At 39.9% G+C, this 16,400-nt stretch overlaps 1 protein-coding gene across 1 annotated transcript in view; it reads left to right on the plus strand.

Moving 5' to 3' along the window:
- Positions 1-1,440: 1,440 nt before the first annotated feature.
- Positions 1,441-16,400, plus strand: part of MARCHF11 (membrane associated ring-CH-type finger 11) — a 32,024-nt gene continuing 17,064 nt past the window's right edge. Inside the window, exons 1-2 of the mRNA XM_063177456.1 lie at positions 1,441-1,710; positions 2,659-2,814. Coding sequence (XP_063033526.1) covers positions 1,441-1,710; positions 2,659-2,814 — 426 coding nt within the window. The remainder of the gene's footprint in view (positions 1,711-2,658; positions 2,815-16,400) is intronic.

Below are 16,400 nucleotides of genomic sequence, written 5' to 3' on the forward strand. Positions count from 1 at the left end.
GTTGCATGGCCTCCATAATAGATGCAGACTCTAGGGGGACTGAAATTGCTTTAACAGCACTTTGCCCCAACAGGTTTGAATGTCACTCTCCTGCAAATACGGGTCTGATGCTTTTCTGCCAACAGCACATTGCTGAGCTTGTCTCCAGCCAGGCCGAAAGGTTGGACCAGGTGTTTGGAATTTACTCTGCAAGCCTCTCTGAAGAGCTTGAGAGCCATGCGAAGCCGTGAGATCGTGGGCTGAGGAGTTCTGCTTTGGTTCTGTGTGCTGCTTCAGTCTTCTGATAAAATATCCACACTGAGAAAGCCACTACGATCACAACGCAGCCAGTGAAGGCTCTGGCTGAGCTCATCAGGTACTCCCTCGTCTTGAGACTACAGATAAGCGGCCAATGAGGAAGGCGTGTGATTTCATCACACTTTGGATCTAAATGTGGCTATGGAAAAGCATATGGCTTGGCAATTGTTTTGGGTTGGTTTCTTTTTTTTAGGTTTTATTTCTCTCTCCTTCCCTGCACAGACAGTTGCTGTCATCTTCACGAGATCAAATGTGCACTGGTGTCATACTTGATGCTGAAATTCACACCTACTTTCCTTCAGCAGCCCCAGCCAAACTTTAAAGAATTTCCAACTGCTGAGGATTTTTTTTAGAAGGTATTTGATCATTATGCTTTTAGCAGATTTAATTTTGAAAATGAGGTGATGTAATGAATTAAAGGAAAAAATAAAAGGCAGCCACAGAAGACTGGGAGAGCTACTGTTTCACACCCAAAGAACAACTGTTGAATATTCGTTCTGTAGCATCCTGCAGCCAAACCCCCGATAAAGTAGGAAGATCTGTCGGTGTCCCCTGAAGGGCCGCATCCCTCGGCGCTGGGGCCCGTGGTTGAGGAGCCCCCTGAGCACGGGGCGCCGGGAGCGGGGCCAGGAGGCGGCCCCGAAGGGCAGGGCAGGGAAGGGCAGGGAAGGAAGGCAGCGCCCGCGGGGCGGGGCAGGGGCCGCGGCCGCCGGGGTGCGGGGGAAGCCGGTGCCGAGGGCAGGAACGCCGGGGGCGGGCGGGAGAGCAGGCAGAGATTCTCGTCCCGGAAAGGGGCAGGGATTCCGCCCGGCTGGGCAGGCGCCAGGGCGCTGGCGAGGGCGGCGGCTTTCCCGGAGCGCAGCGGGGGCGGCGGTGCCGGTGCCCGGTGCCGGACCCTCGCCTCCCTCTCTCCCTCGCTCCGTCCCTCCCTCGCTCCGTCCCCCCGCGCGTGCCGCCCGCCCCGCCCCGCCCCGCCGCCCGCGGCCCCGCGCGCCGCTCCTCGCACAGCGCCGGCCGTGAGGGAGCGGCCGCGCCCGCCCGCCGGGTCACCTTCCCGGCCGCCGGCAGCCCCGACCGCCCCCGGGCCGCCGCCATCCGCCGCTGCGGGCCGTCCCCGCCCCGGGGGAGCGGGTGCCCCGGGGCATGAGCTGCGCCTCCGGGAGCGTCGTGCTCCCTGCCGGAGAGCCGCCGCGAGCCGCCGCCGCCCCGCTGGAGCTGCCGGCCGGGGCGGGGGAGGCGAGCGGGGACACCCCCGAGGAGGGCGAGGGCCGGAGCGGCGGCTCGGAGAACGGGGCCGCCGGCGGCGACAAGCCCGAGACGCGCTCGGTGTGCAGCAGCAGCGAGAGCGGCAGCGGCGGCCACGGCGGCGGGGCCGGCCCCATCTGCAAGATCTGCTTCCAGGGCCCCGAGCAGGTGAGCACAGCGCCGGGGGCGGGCGGCCGAGCCCCGCACACCTTCGCGCCCTCGGCTCGGGGTCGAGCCCTGTCCCTGGTGCTGATCTCGGCGGCGCTCCCCGGCTGGAATCGCCCTCCCCGGCTGCCGCTGTGCGGGCGGGCTCTGGCAAAAGCCTGGGGCGAACCTGAGCCGGCGCAAAGCTTTGGGGGAATTCAGGGATTTTGCCGTGTCTGGCTCGCACGCTGGGTGTCCTCTGGCGCTCCCGCCCCTGGTTCACCTCCGAGGGACTCTACACAGTACGGATTTCTCAGGTTTCTGTTAGACTTTAAAATGAGAGTGTTAGCTTACAGGTAATGCTGAGAAGACCTCCAAGTATCATCTCTGTCGTGACGTTACTGGGCATAATATCAGCGATGGATCTGTAACTAGCATTTTATAGCTTGTCTTGGAGTTGGAAAGAAGAAAACAGCTGATTTATATAATACAGAAACTACTAGGGGAAGTGCTTACTTACATTATTTAAGGTCCTCTCTGACAGCTGGCTAGCTGGACAGCGCAGAGCCATGCTCCAAGAGTAAGGCTCTCTTGAAATTGTGACATCACACATTTCTTTCTAAGTGATGACTTCAAATAGCTGTTGCAGAAAAGTATCCAACCACTTTTGGTATATTTTGAGGTATTTTAAATGGCTAATGGTACTGTTGTTTAATGCAAGGTAATATTTCAGTTGTTTCACACAGGTACGTGAACATGTGTAGACAGCTCTCTGGCTTTTATCAGAAGAAGCAGCTAGGTATTTTTAAGACAGTTACATTTTTGAGTATTTCATAGCCAAAAATACATGCTTTTCCAGATAGTGAAATTGAGACCAAGTCATTGTAACAGACCCCCTAAAGATTTTGGTATTGAGTGTACATGTATGTGAAAGGTTCCTTTAAAGTTGACGTTTCTGTATTGCCTTTCCAGGGTGAATTGTTAAACCCTTGCCGCTGCGATGGCTCGGTACGATACACGCATCAGCTTTGCCTCTTAAAGTGGATAAGTGAAAGAGGGTCATGGACCTGTGAACTCTGCTGTTACAGATACCATGTTATAGCCATTAAAATGAAAAAGCCTTGTCAGGTAATTTGTTCTTTTAAAAAAAAAGTATGTCTTTTCAGTCTTTTTTTTTTAAACAAAATTATTCTTACTTTTACTTCCAAGGTTTTTGGAAAATGCAGCAGAAGATCCTATATGCCTCACCAGCTAGCACTTGCACCCACTTGAAGTTGGTTTTTAAGAACAGTTACATATTAAAATGTGTAGTGATTTGGTTCTGTTATGTTCTTCTAGTTTTTGATTTGCTGTAGAAATGGTTTTTAGAGGTTGGTAAATTCTGTAAGTAGTTAAATCATGCTGAGATGTGACAGAAAACTTGGATCTCCCAGATTAACTTCCTAAACTTTAAAAATGTCTTTATTGTTTGTTCAAGGCTCACTTAAAGGTTGATTTTGTTCTTTCTTCAACTTGGGATCCAGAGGGGAGAGGTGACGAAAGCTTCTGTTGTCTGTGTATTCATCAAGTGTAGAAATGTAAAAGGAGGCGACTTTTCAGTCCTGGCACAATTCAGAGCAGTAGAACACTCTTAAAGTTCTGTCCTCCAGAAGCTGTTTCAGAAGCTGAAATGTGCAGTAGCATTTTCCAGAGCTCCATTTCAGCAGCATCAGAACATGAGAGGGAAGTTAGAGCATTGTAGTGGTAGCATGTTCAGGGACAGGTGGGGGGAGAAACTCAAAGCTCCACCAGATCTCTTAGGGAAGCCTTAATACCACTTTGCATACCAGAATTCTTTAGGGACTTTAAATTCCATCTTGGAAATTATATTTTATAACATCTGAGGAACACATTTAGTAAGATAATTGTATCTTTTTTTAGTTTTGATCCTAGGAGCTCAGAGATGATGGAGCTCTCAAAGGCCAGAGCACTCGGGTCATTTTTCTGTGCCTGTGTTTGATTGGAGTTTTATAGAAAAGACATGGTTGGGTGGTAATGGCAGTTATGTGAACGTGATAAGCATTCCTTGGATGCAGAATATCTAGAGTATTTGCTTACAGTTGTTCAGATTATGGGCAAGTACTTTCAGAGCCAGTGGACTTCAATTTTTTTGCTTTATAAATTCTCAAAGGAAAGGTTTTGGTAAGCTTTCCTGGATAGAATCTTTATGATGTTAAAAAGTAAAGGATTTGTAAAACATTCCAGAAAATGAAGGTGGCAGATTCTGTTTCTACACAGGCATGGTTTGGCATGGGGTTTAATACTTTTGGCTTTTTTTAACCTTTTAAAAAGTCTTTATTTCTTGCATCTCCACAGCAATCTCATCCTTTTCCTAGCAAAGATTACAATAGCAATAGTTTGCAATTATAGTATCTGAAAATCATTGTGAGACAGCAAGGACATGACACAGTTGCCTGCAAAGAGGCATCTAGTACTATTTGAGATGTCCTAAGGTAGCCAAAATGTGTACACAGAATTGCAGATATGACAGAACTTGTGAGGGGCTCTGCAGATGGAGGCCAAGTGAATATTAAAGGACATTTGAAAAGTCATTAGACACCTATCTGTGGACAGCAGAATCAAGCCCAAATTTGAAGAACAACTGTGGAAAAGAGAAGCAAGGAAGAGTCAGTAGATGATGCAGTAGGCAACAAAGTTTGGCCAAGCTTACAAAGGAAGTAAAAAGAACCTGAAGAGACAAAAGTTAAATGCCACTCATTGCATTAGTCGTCACCGTTTTTTTCTTATTTTTTTTTGGGGTAGGGGCAGGAGGGACAGAAAACGGATTTATATTTCTCATTAAATAGCTTAATTCTTTATTTATTCTTCACCCTGTCTTTCATTATTTAGGTAAGTTATTTAAGTCTGTCCTCTCTTTCTAAACAAAATAGCATACAGAAAGATTTCATGGAGTTACATCTCAAATAATAAGTTGGACATACAATCCTGAGGTCAAATTCCTGACACTCAAAAGATCAACCCATGTCTTTGAGGAAACACAGTAGTACCTTTCTCAGTCTCCTACACAGAATGTTTGTCTTGTAGTAACAGAACCTGAAAGGAAGTCTCAAACTGCAGTCATCTGTGTAATTTTATAAGGGGAATCAGTCTTAAAATGCGCTTACTCACTCCCCCATACTCTTGACTGTAATTATATTTGCTGCTTTTAGCCACTGGCTTGGCTTAAACTTTTGGACAAGTTCTGAGTCATTTTCTACACTACACAATTGCTTGTTTTAAGGTAACTTTTTGGTTAGTTTTAGCAAAAAGCTAAGGGCAAGACCATTTCAATACAGAAGGATTTTAAAACATCATCAGCTGAAGTAGTGAATGTACTTAAAAGTTCCCAAAAAGGCAGGACTTCTTGCATCACATTAGATACAGTATTTGGACAGGAGTAGTTTACTCTGCCAACAACCACTAGTCCGCCTCAGTCCATCTTCCCAGAATTGTCTCTACCAGTCTTTTACTTATTACAACTTTGTGGGCAGTGTCATAGGAGAGAAAACTGGTGCTATTAACAAAAAATGCTTTTTCTCAGGTGAATGCAGATCTGTGCCAGGTCTATGCAAGCCTGGTCTATTTACTCTCAGGTCTGTGCAGATCTACATCAGCTCTTCAGGTTTGCTTTCACCTCATGTATTTAAGGAATGTAACAATGTGTAGAGACTTAAGAAAGATTTTCCTTTGTTTTCGTTCAGAACATTGGAATAGATGTGAATATTCCATTTAATATCTAACATGTTCTGTGGTTGCCATTGCTTCATGGAAGGCAAAGTTATCTCCAAGGGTGCATCTCCTGGGGCAGTACATTCAAGAAACAGAATATTTCTATTTTGATAGAAATTCTTCCAGTGTCAGTGTTCCAGTTCCAGATTCAGCAGCTACTACATAATTCACCTTTAAGAATCTAATCCTGGAAACACATAGATTTTATTATGGGAATAAACCCTAACACACAAACAAAACCCCAAATTAACTCATGGGCTAGCAGTGGAAGATGAGCACACAAACAAGTTGATGACATTTGATATGATGTATAACAGAGATTTGGAATTTTTTCAGTATCCCTCTTAGGACCATATCAGAAAGATGTATCTTGTACTAGTCCATTAATGAAAACGTGTTCATGTTGCTGGACTTGCTCCATTGGCAGGGTGGAATTTGATCCAATAATGGGCTAGGCTGTGTTAATAACTAGGAAATTCCCTTACTGCCCCTCAAACTATAATGAGGGAAGCTGGAATAAAAACTGCTTTGGGCAGGGAGGTTTGGAAATACTTAAAAAGGAGAGAGAAACTTCAAATGTGTGACTTGGAAATTAAACTAATTTAGAATTATAACTGAGATTAACAAAAAACAAAAAAGTGCAAAAAGAAATATTTTTTATTAGTTCATTATAAGGTTATAATTTGTACAGATTTCCTTCCTAAAGGAAATATATTTCTAAAAGAAGTATGAACACATTGTTTTATTTTTATTGGTGCTATGTAGTTTTTATGCTGTCAGGAGATTAGTTTACTAGACTTGCACTTAAGTATGAATGTGTATTAAAGAATATCAGTGCTCTTGTACGATTGAGAATTAATGTTTAAAAGTGGAATAGAATAATGCAAAGGTTGAGAATATATACTTTGGTACTAAAACCTGTCACTTGTATAAGTGAGTAGTAAAGATATTTAGAGAGAAGCCTTTTCTAGACTGTTAGTGTAGTCTGTCATAAAATGGTGTTACATTAGATGTTTGATAAATCCTGTTCATTAAAGCATTATATTCTGGTACTTTGGTGAAATGGACCTATTCCAAAAGTTATACAGTAGATGGATGTGCTAATTTAAAACCTAATTGTGAGGCAGTTCAAACATTTTCTGATACCAGTAAAATCACAAAACTTATTTAAATAAGTAAATGCTTACTTGTTAGGCCTGATTTCTTAAAAAAGAAAAAAGATAAGGTGGTACTTTTCAAAAGGTGATGTTTCACTTTTCCAAATTTTGTTTATGTGCGTAATCCTCACTCATTTGAGAAAGCTCACCGGCATCAACTAGATAAGCATGAGCAAAACTGCATAGCAGACTGCAGGTATGTGAATGTGTGTTACACTAAAAAGTGCAAAAGTCAAGTTTTTCAGCTACTTCAGTATGGAGGTCAGTGTCCAGAAAAAATTGTAAATGTTTAATACAAGTTTTTGTGGATGACTATGCTCAGCTGGATGACAGCATTAAGTTCTTCTAGGCAGAGCTAAAAAGGGGAAAGGGGAAAGGCTGAAATATTCAATTACGCATTCTAAACTGCACAATGTACTAAGGACAATCTATTAATGTCTCTTCCTGTACTGAAGATCCAGAAGAATACTGTGCTGTTCCATATGTCAGTGGACAAAAAAGAACAAAAAGGATTGTTCCAATATTGGACAATTTACAAAGAAATTTGAAAAAGAGATAAGGAACAAATCTATGGTACACTGGCCCTGGTACCGAGACCCCTGGTACACTAGCCATTTCTAACTATACTTCAGTTTTTGGCATCTCAAATGGGATGTATTTTAAGAGGCCTCTTAAAAAGAAAATAATGAAGCTTTGCAAGCACCCTTTGAATATGAAGGCACTATGCAAGGGCTGTTGGAAAATAAAATACTTGGCTGAGACAGGTATCATGAACTAAATGGAAGCGAGATTCAATGCCTGAGTAGTCATTAGAAGGTAATTAATACATCAATAAATGCCTGGAAGGACTTAAAAAAATCAAATAAAGTCTTTTTAATTTCATGTAATGGAGAAGAGAGTCCATCATAGTGGAGAAAGTAGGCCAGTAACATGGTCAAAGTAGTGGAATAAAAGGAATTGTACTTGAAGCAGTTTTGTACTTGCTGAGAAGATTACTTTTGTCATGAGCTTAAAATATGTGTTACGTTAATTGAGACATAAGACAAAAGTGATGATGAGAAATTATTTTTTACATATGAATAGACTACGATATGCTACATAGAAAGCACATGCAAGCTTTAGAAATATTGAGAACAGGAGGATCCAAATATATATTTAAATTTAAGATAATTCCTGATAAATTAAGGATCATCCCAAGAACAAATTCATGTTTTGGAGCGATAAAACTATAGGGCTGGGACATGAAAATCCTAGAGATTTTAATGACCCTAATTGAATGGTAAAATCCATACAAAAAGTGGTAGAAGCAGACTAATTCTTTAGTTTTGACAGGAGAGAGAAATCTGAAACAGAAAACTAGATGTCAGTCATCAGCATAGATACAGTACCTGTACTTCTCTCACTTTTTTTCTTTTTTGTAAGCATCTTTTGGCCATTTCTAGGGAGAATTTACTAGACTGGATAAACCTTTTAATCTGATATACTCACAGTCAGCTCAGTGACTGCACTGGGTAGATTGTGATTATGATCAGTTCTAAGTATCATACTTAATGAGTTAAGAAACAAAAGGATAGCAGAGCTGTTGGAGAGGGCAGTTGGGGTTTTTTTCTGTGATGGGAAAGACAAAATACATTTTATGTTTACTTTCTGTTAAAGATCTGAAGGCAAATGAGGGACTGAAAAAGAGAATTGTGTAAGCAAGTGCCAATGGTGCAGAGTACGGAGAGTATAAAAGCAAGGACATCAACTTAAAAACAGAAACGCAAAAAATTGAAGGCATCAAAGAGAAAATTCTAATGGGATAATGAATTTCATGTTACATTTTCTTTGTTTTCTTGTCATTAATGCAAAGAAAGACTTGGAAATAAAAGGAGTAGAGAACTGGCAAATAAAAGTGGTAAAAAGGTGTGGAGACAGAAGTCAGTTTAGCTTGAGAAAAATATTTGGTTGGCCATTCAGATGAGAGAGCACGTTTTTCACAGAGCAAGTAAGCAGGCCACTGGTGCACTGCTAGCACAGTAGGAGCTGAATATTTGGCTGCTAACATACAGAGCTGAAGGAGTGCAAAGTGGACATTACAGTGGAAAAGAAGAAAAAAGCTTTAGAAACTTTAAAAATATGGATCTAAATGATAATTAATGAGGTGAGAGAGAACAGGGGATGGAACAATATCATAAGTACCAATTATCTGAAAGTCATGAAAAAATAAAGAACAGTAGTTGAACAAAGGAACTGATTCTATCATCACAGTGAGAGTTGGGTAGGGATAGAGAAGAACTAATAACAAAATACTAGATATTGACTTTGATATTCCTTTGAAGCATATTTGTAAGTTATGAGAAGAAATTAAATTCATCTTAAGAGGTCAGAGGACACATCAAGTGGGAGCTGAAGCCATTGGGAAGAAATATGGGGGATTACAGAGAAAATCAAACAGTTAAGCAATTCTGTCAGACTTCTAAGTATATCCTAAGGTAATCAAGTAAAATACAAAAGAAAAAAAAAACCAGAGCCTACTTTAAAAAAATAATAGTATTAAAAGTATTTGGGTGTGTGCCCCTCATACATTACACTTTTATTTTCCGCAGCTTATTAAATTTCAATTGCTTTCTGTTTTTATTTTGTGAGATGTGTAGTTTGTGCTCAAGGCAGTTTGACTGCTAGAATAGTGTGAAAAAAACAGTGCAATGTAAACTGTGAAGGGTTCTTGGAAATAATTTTTTAATTACAAGTGTCCTACTGATTTAGTGGTAAGATATATAATATAGATTTAAAGAGTGGCATTATCTTGTTATATTAAATAGTGGGTTAAATATGTCAAGAAAAAAAGTTAGATTCCTTCAGCCTACGATTTTCATGGGGCAGAATGACTTGCATGAGAAACAGAGGCAGGTTGTTTTTCAGAGGAAATATATCTAATTACAGTTATTGCTGGAAATATAAGCATAAATTACATACTTGCAACAGACTTCATTATAAAAAAACATCCAAAAGTAGAAAAGGATGTCAATGGGAATCAGGGTTGCTACCTATACATAAGTGCTGCCATTTGAAATGCTAAGAATAACAATGCAAGGCTTAAGATATGGCGTCAGACCTGCATTTACAAACCTTTGTATTACTGTTTTTTTTGTCATTTTCTGTGCTTGGGTGTTTTCCCAACGGCTTGATCTGCTAGAAGTTTGTTTAGTGATCAAAGATTTCTGAGTTTTCACAATACAAATGTTTGTCTTTTTGTCATATGTCAAAAATCCTTATTATTTAAGTCTTTAATTCCTGTCAACAGAGATTAGTGGAAAAATACTGAAACCAAGAAGTGGTTGTTTCAGCAGACTTCTTCTATTTCTTAATATGACAAATTGTTAATACATGATGGTGTACTGCTTTCATACTGTGTGTCCATAATTCCTTACCTTACGCCAATTTGGCAGTGCAAGTAGCCTGCTCTGAGCACCAAGTACTGTCAATACATGTTGACTTCTCTACCAGTCTCTGAAGTGTCCTTGTAGTGTTATCCACAACCGAAATTAGTCAAAGAAGATTTTATTAAATTAATTTTGAAATTTACTTTTAATACTTCTTGGTTTTGAATGTTGGTCCATTCTCACTGAAGTCTTCAGCACTTCATCCCAATGACTGGCAGTCATGCCAACTTACTTCTTTCGTAATTTGCTGTATTGGGGAGACAGCTTTTGCACCTATTGCACTTGTATTTAAAAAAAAATTTTGTCCCATGTATAGATTCAAATTGGATGTTTGATATTCACTCTGAAGACTTTCTTATTGGTTCAGCAGTGTGCAGAGAATAGCCCCTGCCTGCTTTTGTGACTACAGTGCAACAGTAAAGGAACACTTTGACCTCACTTCCTTTGAAGTACTTGTCTGAGTCAGAGCACCCTCATTGTGCATTTTGCCTGCGTGACTCTTTTGCCATGGGGTTCTTTGCTTCTTTTTAAAATTTATTTCAACTTTCCTTTTTATTTACTTTTATTTCTTCTTTTATTTTTCTTCTTCTTTTGTTTACATTTCAGTGAAGCTCGTGGAGAATGAGTATTCTCATTCTTGGCCACATGCTGTTTCCTTACTCCCTACTCTATTTGTGTGCATGTGTCCCATTTTTGCGTATTTTTCTGGCAGTGTCTTCCCTTCAGGGCAGCATTAAACTTTGCCAGTTCTGTAATGACCATATTCCCAGTACAGGAATATACCATCCTGTTACCCTCACAAGCCATATAAGTGGATGGGGGCTATTTCCTAAGCTAAGGCTCATTTTTCTCATCTTTCATGGCTAAAGAACAGATATAATAAAATAATTCCTTAGCAGTTTCACATAGTCATGTACTTTGTCATCAAGATCAAATGCTAGCTAGCTTTATGTACATTTAACTATTCTTCTAACACTGGAAGCATATTATTCCAAGCACTACAAATATTTTGGAGAAAGCAAATTCTGTGACACTGCCAGCCAGGAATCTGTAACTGAAGAAAATGAGAGTAAACTTCAGTATGCCTTCTCTTTTTTCATGCTAAGGAGGCTCCCTCTGCTCTATGGGCAAAAACAGACAGACTGAGAGTCTACATCTTAATGGAACACTTTATGTATCTCTCACTGCTTTATCTGAGCAATTTGCAATTTACAATCTACTAGAGCTTGTGGCTACTCCCAGCACATTGTGTTCCTCCTTGAGTGACTAAAGTCTGCATCTGTTTCAGGGCTGCTCTTTCATAGGAGTAGAGTAGTTGGACAAATTTTAGTTGAAGGAATGGGTGTAATAGCTGATGTGAGCTCCCTGAGTCACATCAGAATAACAGAAATAGACTATGGGAGACTCACACTTTCATCCTTCTCCTGCACCTGCAGCACTGTTCCTTCACATAGCTGCTGTTTTTACTGACCGTAAAAGTCATTTTAAGCTCAAATCATTCGATGTCACCTCCATAAAAGGACACTTAGATGGTATTTGAATGTACAAGCTGACCTAAAATCCTCCCGAGACTTCATAAAGAGGGTCACTTCCTCCTCACCCACCATTTACAGAGCCCTGCATATCATCTCATTGCCTTCTGGATGCTTGCACTAAATAGAAATTAGATTAGTAACAGATGCTTTTCTGATATCTGTCAAATTTACAGAAAATACCTTCATATACTCCACTACCTAGTGTAAACAGAGGGACCTTCAAATACATCTTCTAGAATTGCATTCATGGGTGCATCATCGCTCTCTACAACGACCTGAAAGGAGGTGTTGGTGAGGTGGATTTGGCCTCTACTCCCAACTGAAGAACAAGCAATAGGACAAGAGGAAATGGCCTCAAGTTGTGCCCAGGGAGGTTTGATTGGAGATTAGCAAAAATTGCCTCATTGAAATGGTGAGGCATTGAAACAGACTGCCCAGGGAAGTGGTGAAATCATCATGTTTAGAAGTTTCAAAAGGCATGTGGATGTGGCACTTGGGAATATGGTTTAGTGCTGAAAGGAATTGTGCTAGGTCAATGATTGGACTTGATGATCTTAGAAATCTTTAACAACTTTAAAATTCTATGATCCTATAATCTCTGGGATTTCAAAATTCTCTACTTCTACTGCTCTTTTCTTCTTATAGCCTTGGTTAAAAATCTAGAAAATATGTGAAATTGCTGTTGGTTCTATGGAAATGTGCCTAGTTCAGAGTTTCTCCACTAAGAATTGATGCCATGTACTTGACTGTGTTCAGAAATTTGTGGAAAATCTATTGTGTGCTCAGTGGGAAGTATTTATGGCTGCTGGAATTTTAAAAGCTTCTCTTTCCTCTGAGCTTTACCCTCCTGCTTTTGTAGATGTCACTGATACAATTGCTGTGAACTTAGCCCCAGCAATTAAACCTACAAGATCTATGGACTTCAGTCTTCTAGTCTAGATTGTTTTAGAATAGAAAGAAGTTTCAGTAGTTTAAGAACTTCCAGATGTCTTGGTGGTCATCATGTGACACAAGTGAGTTTTTGTCTTCATTGTACAACTCTCATGCATCAGGTCCTCAAGATAACCTTCAAAGTTCTTCCTTCCTTGTTTAGGTTCAGAGATACAGGCTTCCAACCTGTTTACTTAAAAATAATCTAGAATTTCTGCAGTGCTATATCCTATAATGCTGCACATCTGAAGTGTGAATAAGAAGCCATGTCTTTGTCCCAGAGTCACTCTCTGTTTTCATCACCACTTCTCTGGGCAACCTGTTCCAATGTCTCACCTCTCTCACTGCAAAGAATTTTTTCCTGATATCTAATCTAAACCTACTCTCTTTTAGTTTAAAGTTGCTAAACATCATCCTATCACTGTACTCCCCGATTAAGGTTCCCTCCCTGTCTTTCCTGTTGTCTCTCTTGTCGGGGAAGAGAGTTTTGTAAAATATGTTTTATGATAAGAAAAAGAAAATTTCTTTAGAAAACTAACTTTTATTTACAAACTCAAGTTCATGCATGAATTTTCATGCCTCCAAAGAGATGGTTAATTTGCACATCTCATGTTTATTTTCATTACTAAAGGAAAAGCACTTGCAGAAAACTCCTGTGTGTGCTGGAAGACAGCAATCCAACTGTTCAGACTGACTGTGGCCATCAGCATTTCTGAAGGATGTGGGTCCAAAGTTGCAGCTACTTAACTTCCTGCTGGACGATTCCACCACTGGACTTGGTTATCTTGTTGGTTGAGAGTCTGGGCTGCTTCATTTTGGTGGACCATGATCAGGCATTCACAAAGTGGCATCTTAAAAGCTCTTCTGTTGGAAAGTTGCTTAGGCTTGTTTTCACAGTCACTAAAATACTAACTTTTCCTGTTCAACACCTCATTCCAAGTTCCCTGCCTGGAGAAATGATGCATTCCTTCAATCTTGCTTGTCCCTTAAAATCCTCTATGAGTTAAGGCTAATACAAGAGGAACAGTTCTCTTCAGTACAGCATAGCAAAAAACAGTCTGTAATTCAGAGTTGGATCTGCATAAGTTACTAAGTCAGTCAGGCCTGACTGGACAAACATACCTGAAGAAGAGTATTAGGTCCTCTCTTTACTAGATGTCTAAGCCATTTACCTCTTTGAGTGCTTTGAGCCATGAGATCTTACACTACCTGTTTCACAGCCCTGAGACATGTTCCATTACCTCTGTCTGCAGTCACCAGTCTTAAATATCCTGCACTTTCTCAGCTCACAGGCTTGATATTTACCAGAGTCTAAGGAGGAGGTGAAAATTTCATCTGAGATGGAGATGCTTCCCTGCTTTTTCATTAGACATCATCCATGCAAGGATGAGTTGCCCGCAAACTCTGGAAATCAAGAAATTTTTGTCTGACTACAGTGGCAGAACCAGGGCCTATTGAAGATCTACTTCCCTGTTTCTATCCATTCAGAGAGGTGAAAAAGAATCATAGGATCATAGAATGGTTTGGGTTGGAAGGGACCTTAAGGACCCTGTAGTTCCAATCCCCCATGCCGCGGGCAGGAATGCCATGGGCAGGAATGCCGCTCAGTAGATGAGGTTGCTTAGGATCCCATCTAATCTGGCCTTTAACCAGTGCTTCACCACCCTCTGAATAAAGAATTTCTTCCTAATTGCTTTAATTTTTTTCAAGTGGCTAGCAAGTTGTTTCAGGGCTTATATGCTAGGGGACCCCTCAGGTGTTCTTCTAAGAGTGTCCTAAATTAGTTCAGAGCTCAACTGTTACTGTTAATATTGATAAGGAATGCAGAAACTGTGCTGACTGTAAGGCAGAACAATCTTATGAGCTCCTGTTCTGAAAAGAAGACCAGTAGCTCCATCATATATAATTAATGAACATAAAGAGGGGACTACTGTCTAGAAACAACAAAATGTGACTGTGTTTATAGTAATAAACTTAAAAAATTACAATTGCAGAACAGTAAGTGGTTTTTCCATAAATCTATTTTCCATATTAACAGCATGTACTTATCTTTCATTCTTTTTGGTGCTTTTGGTATTTGAGAGAAATTGATGGCATTTTTATTTTATGTCTGTGTTTTTACTGCAAGAGATGGTACATAGGTTATATGTAAGCCATATAAGCACCATCAAGCCAAGAACAATTTATAGCTTGGGAATTTTCAAACACAGTGATATGAATGGATATTACAGTTTTTGGTATTGCAACCATTGCTTCTAGAAGCAATATGATTGTTGACACAGAGTGCAACAAGTTAGCTGGAAATTTTCAAAAGCATATTGTGCAATTTAATTTAATTACTCCAAGGGATTTCAGACATATTCATGATACGGTTGGAGAGAAATAGAGAGTATCTGGTATAGTGTATGCTACAAAGGTAGCTATTCTGTTTTTTCACAGATAGAGCTCTAGTATTATATGATATGTAGTATTTAAATTGCCCCTCTCTGTAATTAAGCACTACAGCTTATATGTTTTTATAAAAATGGAATCTTGTAAGTAAGTGAGTGATCAAAACCATGGTTACTCAAACTATTAGAAAAAAAATTAGTATTGATTCAAACAGCACCTATTAGTGTGTAATTGGGATTATTTAGCAGTACCTGAAAAAACTAATGCAATTGACTGCTAAAATTTTGCTCTGTAATAAATATTTAAATAACAACCTAATAAAACCCCCTTATTAATACCAATATTAACATTAATCCATTATACTAATTCTTAAAAATGTATTATGCATATTTTTAAAGCCTTTTAATTATTATACATAATGTGTGATATGTTAATTAATAAATTACTTAATTCTTCCACTAGGCCAAATTTTCAAGCAGTATATTATTTACCATATTCATTGGTACACTCTAAAATTCTATAATTATGACAAATTTCTCTTTAAGTGAAGACTTATTGCTAATTTAATTCACTACAAAATCAATCTAATTGATTTATTAATTTAAGCAATTACATTCAAATTGACTTACAAAGCAGACTCTGCCAGATTTCATACAACCCAGAACCCAAGATTGTCTTCTTCATGATTATATGCTATATAATAGCTTGGTACTCTTGCCATTCTGCCTTCTAACCTTCATCCAAGATACTCATTATCTTACTTGGGGATTAGACAAGGCAACAACTCGAGCTCAGGATATGTTTCTTGAGTCATTTCGTTGCCCTTGAAATCTGAACTTCTCTTTGTTTCACATCTTACAAAGAAACACATGAAATCAGGATTGCTTCTTCTCTCATGAGCATCTTCCAGATTTCCATATGAAAATTCTGATTGCAGTCTGTGAGTTAGTTTTGCTGAGGGCCAAAAGGAGCAGAGGCCAGTATTTGTACTCAGTGGATTTCTGATGAGGTTGTATCTTGCAGTGCTGAGAGACATCATTGCCATATAGCAACTGGAAGAGGTCTGAATAGGGAAGGTGCATCTTCCTAACTAAAGGTGGGGAGTTGCTTTGTTCCCGAAATGTTGTTGAACTATTGTGACTAATGCTGCTGCAGGATGCAGGGAAATCCAGCGACAATACATGATGATGATATTTGATTGCATGTCTTTGGATTCACAGAGTGTCTGCAAGCAGATAGTGGGAAGCAGTAATTATGATGTACTTTAAACAAAATTATGCTTTACAACTAGACTGTACTTATCCAATCAAATGCGTTTGTGCATTTACATTCTGAAGGTCCTCTTCCAGTCTTCTTTCAGTGAACTAGAAACTTTGAACTCTGAATTTTCAATTGCATGGAATTTCTTTCACTTTCATATAATTTCTATGGTTCTTTTCCATTATAGCCTTTCCATGGCTTCTTTTTCTGCATCCATAACTCACTGAAATAGGCCAGTGTCAGAAATA

Source organism: Melospiza melodia, chromosome 1 (genome assembly GCF_035770615.1).
Source record: "Melospiza melodia melodia isolate bMelMel2 chromosome 1, bMelMel2.pri, whole genome shotgun sequence".
NCBI lineage: Eukaryota > Metazoa > Chordata > Aves > Passeriformes > Passerellidae > Melospiza > Melospiza melodia.